Here is an 8,968-nt window from a genome sequence, read left to right on the forward strand (position 1 = left end):
CTTGGTTTTTGGCCTAATGTACGGGTAAGGTGCTGCTTGGTTTTTGGCCTAATGTACGGGTAAGGTGCTGCTTGGTTTTTGGCCTAATGTACGGGCAAGGTGCTGCTTGGTTTTTGGCCGTCTTTGGCTGTTTTACTTGTCCTGTTCCACCTCTTCCTCCAGTTCTTATCCTCACCTCCCGCAATCCGTACCAAGCTGTTTTTCATTCCTTGGTTGCATCTCACTCTCACTTCCAGTCCTTGTGCTTGCTTTTTACACTTCTTCTTATACTACTACATCCCCTGAGAGGATGGCTTATATCTGTCTGTTCTCAGTGATTTATTTCCTTACAACCCCTGGGTGTACTACTGGGTATAAGCATTGTTGACTCAGCTACATTTTCTTTTAGAGAAAAATTATCCTATTGGGAAAAGGATAACGTTTCTTGGCCATGTTATATTGACAGGTACAAAGTTCTATTTAGAATATATTTGAAATAAAAACAAATTGATAATCTATAGTCAGTGTGACTTCTGCATCTTTATGTTTTGGTTCTGAGTAACAGAAACCTCAAATCTAGGCAGGCTTAAACAATCTAGACATTTATCTCACGTAATAGGAGGATACAAGGTATTTTAATTCAGTGGTTTGGTTTTTAGCTCAAGGCCCAGCTTTCTCTGTCCTCCTCCTCTGCCCTTCACTGCCTTGCCCTCACCTCACGACTGATTCTCTTGGTGGTCATAACACAAAGCCAGCAGTAGTATAGGGAGCTTTCTTGGTCACGTCAAGAGAAAGTTGACCTTTCTCTCCCAGAAATAATCTGCTTATATCTCTTTGGCCCAGATTGTTTTTGCCTTGCATGTCCCTGAGGATGGGATGAAGGCGGCACGATTTTCTGAGATTGGTCATCTGGCAGTAGGATCCAGGCTGAAAGTTACTCAGTGTCCTTCACAATTTCTTTTTTACTAGAGAAGAAAGTGATTGGGGGGAAATCACAATAATGATCTGCAAGAAATGTCCCATAAAGGAAAAATTTTCCAACTGTTTTCCTTTTTAAAATTTATTCCAACCCCCAAGATGAGATAATCACAAAAAGAAGCCTAAGAAATCTACATAGGTAACCACAGAACTTCTTCCCCCCCTTGTTTTTCTTTCAGATCCAGACGTTTAATGTGGATGCACCATGCCAGACTGTGGAAGATTTAACGAATGGGGTTGTGATGGCCCAGGTTCTTCAAAAGATGTAAGACTGTGTTGCTTGTCTTTATGTATGTTCTTAGACATGGGTATTTATTGGAATGAAAACAAGGATTAAAGAAATTGCTTACACGAAACTTGCATGTAGAGTAGGAACTGTAAACAACAGCAATCATTTCAATGACGGGTACTTATTTGCTATAGATTGGTTACAGTGTAATTAAAACTGTGATTGTTACCATATTCCAATGGTTTTAGCAGAATTATTTGTTCTTGTATTAGAAACTTTCACGTTAGTGGCTGGATTTTGCCACTGTAGGAGAACCTGAGAGGCTTGTTCCCTCTTTAAGATTTTGCTCAGATGTCATCTTATCGGTGAGGCCTTTCTTGACCACCCACATAAAATAGCAACAGCCAGTTTTTTATACCTTCTCCCCCCTTTAACCTCTTGTGTTCGTCTCACAAGGATGAGACACCATCTGATACTCTGCGTATTTGGTTATTTATCTGCCTCCTGCCACCCCAGACACACACAGAATGTGAGCTTCACATGGAGCTGGGGAATTTGTTTACTCACTGCTGTATCTTGGCAGCTGGGAAGATGCCTAGTTTTTGGCTACACCACATGAAATTGCTGTTCTTTATAAGTCAAAATGGTCAAATTTCAGCAATTTGTCATGCTTTACTCAGCATTGTGGAGACTCACCTTTGTTGAATGATGTAAAACATACCTGATTCTGTTTTTTCTAAATACTTCAAAAACATAATAATTGAAAAGTTGATATTATATGGCAGTCAACTTATGACCTAGTAATTTTTTTAATCATGATGTGTGAATTTAAGAAGTCATTGGGTTTGGTGTAATTTGGGGCTACTTTATATATATATAATTATTATTTTTTATTTTTTTATTTTTGAGACAGTCTTACTTGGTCACCCTTGGTGAGTGCCATGGCATCTTAGCTCACGGCAACCGCAAAGTCTTGGGTTCAAGTGTTCCTCTTGCCTCAGCCTCCCAAGTAGCTGGGACTACAGGCACTTGCCACAACGCCCAGCTATTTTTAAGAGATGGAATTTTGCTCTGTTTTAGGCTGGTCTCAAACCTGTGAGCTCAGGCGATCCACCCGCTTCAGCCTCCCACATGCTGAGATTATAGGCGTGAGCCACCACGCCCGGCCTGCTGTTAATATATTTTGAAGTTCTGAGCACTTGTTGGCCTGATGCTATTTATGACGACCTGGGATGTCTGGCAGTTCTGTTGAGAATCAGTATCATCATTAAATGAATTCTTAGGGTTACTTAGTTTGTAGTTAGCTACATAGAGTTGCCTATCCGAGAAGTAGCTCAGACACCTACATTTCAGAGAATCTGCTTTTAGAAATGAGGACTCAGTGTTTAGAAACTGTAGCTTGTTTTCCCTTATTTTGGTAACTTGTGGGACATTTCTCTAGACACAGACATACAGGTTTTTTGATGGAACTCAAGAAGGCTTACTTGAAATCTGGCTTGCCCCGGTTCTAGCACTCTGAGAAGAGTGACCTTGTGATTTTCATGGTAACCTCTAAGTGGTGGCCAAATAAATTTTTGCCTTCCATTAGTCTGGAGAGTTTCACCAAAGTTTCTAATAGAAATGATTTGTGGGTGTGTGGGTCTAGCTAAGTGAACTCTCCAGGTATGTGTCAATTGTGAATTTTTTACCTAAGCTACATTAAGTAGGATCACTTGCAGAAACCAGAAGAAAGGATGTATATGTGTATTGTTTTATCAAAACGAAATCTCAGGAATAAGACAAGGATGCCCACACTTACCACTTCTATTCAGCCCAGTCCTGGAAGTCCTTGCTGGAGCAGTGAAGTAAGAGAAAGAAGTGAAGGGCACCAGATGGAAGGAAGATGTGAATTGTCACAGTTTCCTGATCATGCAAAATTATTTATAAAAAACCATAAAGGGCCCACCAAAAACTTTAAAAACTAATACACGAATGTAGTAAAGTTGCAGGATATAAAATCAACACACGAAACTCAGTGGCATTTGTATGTACTGTGAGTGGACTACCTGGAAAAGAAGTCAAGAGAACAATCCTGTTTACAGTAGCTCTTGTATATAATTTGTCTATTTATAATGAAAAACTTAATTAGTTGAAAAATAAGATTGTAACATACATTGTATTCAAGTGATTGTTGTAACTGACCAGAGTATTGTGAGAATATTTCTTAACAATACTTAGTTTTCTGGCTTTTCCTCCAGAATGCCATTCTGTTTTCCTTATTCCTTTTTTTGAGCTATGTCACATGCAGAAAAGCACCCCCCACCCCCCCAGATGCTTTGTGTGTGCGTGTGTGTCACCATTACCACCACCCAGGTTGAGGGATAGAGCACGTCTGGCAACCCAGTGGTTCCCCTCATTAACTCCCTCCTGCAGGAAGACCTTGTCTCTACAGTAAATGAAAAAACTTCACCAGGCGTGGTGGCTCACACCTGTAGCCCTAGCTACTCGGGAGGCTGGCGTAGGAGCAGTGACTGTCCTCTACGCTGGTTTTGCCTGTTGCTGAACGTCTGACAGGTGGAATCCTACAGGACATACTCCTTTGTGTTTGTGTTCTTACATTCCACGTGGAACCTGTGGCCTCATCCGCACTGTTGCAAAGCACCTGCTTTAAGCCGCTGGCCGGTACATCCAGCCTCCCGGCATTTGACTGCTTTGTTTGTCGGGTGGATGTTTGTTGAATGGCACTTTGTATCCAGCACTGCTGATACAGGGATGAACCACATGGACATGGTGTCCACCCTCAGAGTTTGTAACATGGGGAAAAAACCGGATTTGCATTAACCAGGAGAACAATATGGCCATTTTGACAAATGCTACAGAGGGGAAACGCACAGTATCATGAAAGTTTATAAGGGGAATATTTATTAATAACTTTGTCTAGGAGGTCATGAACATCTGACATGAGTAAATAAAGGTAAGTTAAATCTGAAAGAGGTTCTGAGAGATTCCTCAGCAGAGGGGCAAAGGGACGGTGGAATGTGGTGACTACGACTATGTGAAGAGAAGCCCGGGAGTGTCTAACGCAGGGGTGGGGAGTGTGGCACAGACTGAGGGTGGAGAGGCAGAGGCCCCAGGAGCACAGGCCTTGTGTCTGCCTTCATGCTGAGCACCAGGAGAGCAGTTGAGGGCTTGTGCATGGGGGCGGGGGGGTGAGGATTAACATGATCGACTGACATTTTGGGAATACTCTGGCTACAGGTCTAAAATGAATTGGAAGAGGCCAGAGTGGTGAGAGATGATAAGTTGGAAAGCAGTTTGCAATAATCTACAGGGGAGACGATGGTGGTACCTTATTCTAGGAAGCGGTGAAGGAGGTGAAGACAGATCTGTGGACTCAAAATGGACCATAAACATATCAGTTTGTGATGGACGGTGTGGGGGTTCTGGGTAAAAGGGAAGTGTCAGAGTCACCTTTTCAGTTTCTGACTTAAGCAGATAACAGGAAAGGGTGTAACGCTGATGTGGGAACACTGAAAGCAGACCTGCCGTGCGGGGTGCTTATGTGTCATGGGCTTGGTGAGGGGACACTGAGACATCGGGAGGGAAGGCCAAGTTGGCAGCTGACTGTTTGCATCTAGAGTTCAGAAGAGGAGTCCAAACTGAGGTATCTATTTGGGTATCTCTTAGTTGAAGCCATAAGTGTGCATTAAATCACTTAGGGGAGGGTATTAGGTAACCACAAAAAAATGTGTAACTTGAGCTGTCAAGAACTTGGACTGTTATCATTGGTTAGACTAGAGCATCACTCAGTCGAGGGCCTAGCGGTAGGAAGAGAGCCAGTCCAGTGGGAATTCTATTGGAAATATCTTTCTTTTGTTTTGTCTGAGGTGATGTGTGTAGTTGTAGTTCAGAGGTATCCCCGTGTCTGGCTGTCCTGCCAGTCATTCATCTGTCTGTTGGTGAACATGTGGGTTCTTTCTACTTTTTGGCTATTACACATAAAGGTAATGTGAACATTAGTGTACAAGTGTTTATATGAATACAGGCTTCCATTTCCTTTTGGCGAATTCCATCTAGGAGAGAAATGGCTGGATGATACGATGGTGTATAATATTAACAGACTGCCAAGGTTTGAGAGCATAGCACCTTATATGAGACAGTGGTTCACGGCTATAATCCTAGCACAGGGAGGCTGAGGAGGAAGGATCACTTGTGCCCAGGAGTTCCATCCCTGCCTGAGCAGGAATGAGACCTCATCTCTACAAAAAATAGAAACATTAGCCCAGCTGGTGGTGCAGGCCTGTAGTCCCAGCTCCTTGGGAGCCTGAGGTAGGAGGATCTCTTGAGCCTAGGTGTTTGAAGTTGCTGGGAACTATGATCCAGCCACTGTTCTCTAGCCAGGGTGATGGAGTGAGACCCTCTCAAAAAAAAAAAAAAAAAGGGGGGGGGGGGTGGGGGGTGGAGAGAGAGAGTCTGCCACACTGCTGCTTCCAAGGCGGATACACCATTCACATTCCCATCAGCAGGTCTGAGAGTTCCTGTCCTGCAGTCTCCCCAGTGCTTGCTAACCAGTCTTAATTTTAGCCGTCCTAGTGACTGTCTAGTAGTTTTAATTTGGATTTCTATAGTGACTGATGAGGTTGAGCATCTTTTCATGTATTTGCCGTCTGTGTGTCTTCTCTGGTGAATTGTCTGCTCTGATCTTTCCCTCATTCTTTGACTGGGTGTCTTACTGGAGTTCTTTATATGCTCTAAATATAAGTACTTTGTCAGATGTACATTTTAAAATATTTTCTCCCTGTGACTTCTCTTTTTACTTTAATAGTGTATCTTTGGCAAAGCTAAAGTTTTTAATTCTGATAAAATCTAATTTATTAATTTTTCTTTTTTTTTATTGTCTTAAGAAATCTTTACCAAACTCAGGGTCACTAAGATTTTTCCCCTTTGTTCTCCCTAGAAGTTTTATAGTGTTAGTGTTTATAATTAGGTCCGTGATGCATTTTGAGTTGCTCTTTGTATATGGTGTAAACTGAGTGTGCAGTTTATCTATTGTTGAAAATTCCTTTCTCATGTTTTGAGGACTTGTGACAACACTGAACTGCAGGACCAGGAGACGTCATCCAGGGGTGATTAGTGTTCACTTAAGCATTTCCTGCTGATAGATGAGGACTGGACACTCTGGGGTGGAGTCTTGTCCTTTTACATCTGTGTGTCAACAGATACAAAATGAAGTCTTTTTTTCCTTACATGTTTGGGGGAATTTTAATATTCCCCCAAATACTGTTAATATTAATGACTGTTAATACTATCTACAACTCGTATTTATAGAATTTTATTTCCTATTTTCAGCTATTTTGTTTGAAGAAAATTAACATTAGACTTTGTAAAAAGTTTTCCAGAGCAGCAGCCACTTTGAGAGCACAACACCTTATATGAGACAGTGAGGACTGAGCTGTTCCTGCTGTGAAGCCTGCGGTGGTGCTGGGCCTGCAGTGCAGGGCCCAGAGCAGTCAGGGCTGCGCTGCCACCGCTGTGCTCCCCTCACCTGACTGGGTCCCTGCTGCAGCTCCGCTCAGCAGGCTTCTTGGGGTAGCTGCTGTTTCTCCCCGGGCTTCCTATGCCACCTGACCCCCAGAGGCGGGGCTTCCTGTGCCACCTGACCCCCAGAGGCGTGGGCTTCCTGTGCCACCTGACCCCCAGAGACGCTTCTCAGCACTGCTGCCTTCATTTCCCCCAAAGTCCGGTGTGTTTGAATCTTAGGACCTTCATTGTGAATGTAATTCCCTCCCATTTCTCAGCGGTTTGGAGCCTGGCTCACCGTCACTCTTGTCCAGATTCTTGGTGATTTGAATGTAAACCTCGGTGATCCTCTCTGCCTCAGCTCCTTAGAGCTCCTCTCCACTTGCGCTCTCTCACCTGGCTTCCCCCACCAGCCTGTCATTGGTCCTGTACGTCATGATTACAAATAATACGTAATCCCTTCATAACCCCAGTTTTCTGTTTCCTGCTGCCTGATCCCTGCTTCCTGTCTGCCCGTGTCACTTGTTCTGGTACCAGGACTCGGTAATTCTTCAGTTCTCTGGTGCCGTGGACCTCAGCATGGCCTTCACTGCCCTCTCTTTCCTCTTACTCGGCTGAGATTCCTCAGTCAGTCGTAATTGCTCCGTTGTACCCACAATCACACCCACACTTTTATCTCCTGCTTCTTTATGTTTGTTTGACAAACCCACAGTTCTGGTTCACTCGTGTGTCGCCTGCTGTGTGTCTCACCAGTGCAGCTGACCCTAAAGCATGCTGAGGGTCTCATCTTTGATTTCTAACCAAGAAACTGCTCGTGTTACCTCATGGAATCCCGGGATCACACCGTCTTTTCCCGAGTTCTTTCACTCCCACTCTGTGGATGACTATCTCCCGTGTCTCCGTGGCCCTCCAGTCCCACCTCTCTTACCTTTCTCTCATCTGATCACCTTAAGGTAGGTACATCCTGCTTCTGAGAAAGTTGGAATAAATCTCATGGCTGGGTTTCCCAACCTGGGAGCACCTGTTACTGCCTGTGACCACACGTGAGCTGTGGGTGAGGGTCCCATTTATAGGCCAGAACCTGTGCTCTGTGCACAGAGCCTCTCCCCTATTCAGGGTTTTCACTTTGCCAGTTCTTGCTCATTCCTATACCCTCAATCTTCCTGTCTTTAAAAATGTGTCTTTTTGGCTCAGCACCCATAGCTCAGTGGTTGGGGCGCCAGCCACATACACCAAGGCAGGCAGGTTCGGACCCCACCTGGGCCTCCGAAACCACAGTAACAACTGCAATAAAAAATAGCCGGGCATTGTGGCAGGTGCCTGTAGTCTCAGCTACTTGGGAGGCTGAGACAAGAGAATTGTTTAAACCTCAAAGTTAGAGATTGCTGTGAGCTGGGATGCCATGGCACTCTAATGAGGGCAATATCGTGAGACTCTGTCTCAAAAAAAAAAAAAGTTTCAGGTGGTGCCTGTGGTTCACTGAGTAGGGTGCTGGCCCCATGTATCCAGGGTGGTGGGTTTGCACCCAGCCCTGGCCAGACTATACCAAAAAATAGCTGGGTATTGTGGCGGGTGCCTGTGGTCCCAGCTACTCAGGAGGCTGAGGCAAGAGAATCGCTTAAGCCCAGGAGTTGGAGGTTGCTGTGAGCTGTGTGACCCCACGGCACTCTACTGAGGGTGACAAAGTGAGACTCTGTCTCAAAAAAAAAAAAGTTTCTTTTGATCTCACATCTGTCTGTCATGATTCCATTTCTCTTCCCCTTTACAGCAGAACTCTGTGGAACGGTAAGCTGTGCCCTGCTGTCTGGATTCTTCTCCTCTTCTGTTAAACTCATTTCAGTCGGGCTTTTGACGCCACCATGATATTAAAATTGGACTTGTCAGGGTTACCGGTGATCTAAAATTGCTGGTGTTCCTTCTCAGTTCTTCTCTTAACTGGTCGGCATCATCTGGTAACAGTCATCCTGTACCTCCTTGTAACACTTTTTAGATTTGGCTTCCAGGATACTAGAGTGATGCTGCAGTGAATCAGATTTGTTGCTTAGAGCCCTCCATTGGTGTCCTGCTTCACTCAGGATAAGATCTGAAGTGCACTGTCCCCTTAGCCTCTCTGACCTTATGCTCCCTCCTGCACTGTCCCCTCAGCCCTCCTCACCTCATGCTCCCTCCTGCACTGTCCCCTCAACCTCCCTCACCTCGTGCTCCCTCCTGCACTGTCCCCTCAGCCCCCCTCACCTCGTGCTCCCTCCTGCACTGTCCCCTCAGCCCCCCTCACCTCGTGCT

General features: G+C 44.8%; 1 protein-coding gene across 2 annotated transcripts in view; it reads left to right on the forward strand.

Moving 5' to 3' along the window:
• The window catches only part of HOOK3 (hook microtubule tethering protein 3), an 83,452-nt gene that overhangs the window by 10,341 nt on the left and 64,143 nt on the right, over positions 1 to 8,968 (forward strand). For both annotated transcript variants that reach the window (XM_023515557.1, XM_003793910.3), the window contains exon 2: positions 1,137 to 1,222. In XM_023515557.1, coding sequence (XP_023371325.1) covers positions 1,137 to 1,222 — 86 coding nt within the window. The remainder of the gene's footprint in view (positions 1 to 1,136; positions 1,223 to 8,968) is intronic.

Source organism: Otolemur garnettii, unplaced genomic scaffold (assembly GCF_000181295.1).
Source record: "Otolemur garnettii isolate 467f Iridium unplaced genomic scaffold, OtoGar3 scaffold00074, whole genome shotgun sequence".
NCBI classification, from domain to species: domain Eukaryota; kingdom Metazoa; phylum Chordata; class Mammalia; order Primates; family Galagidae; genus Otolemur; species Otolemur garnettii.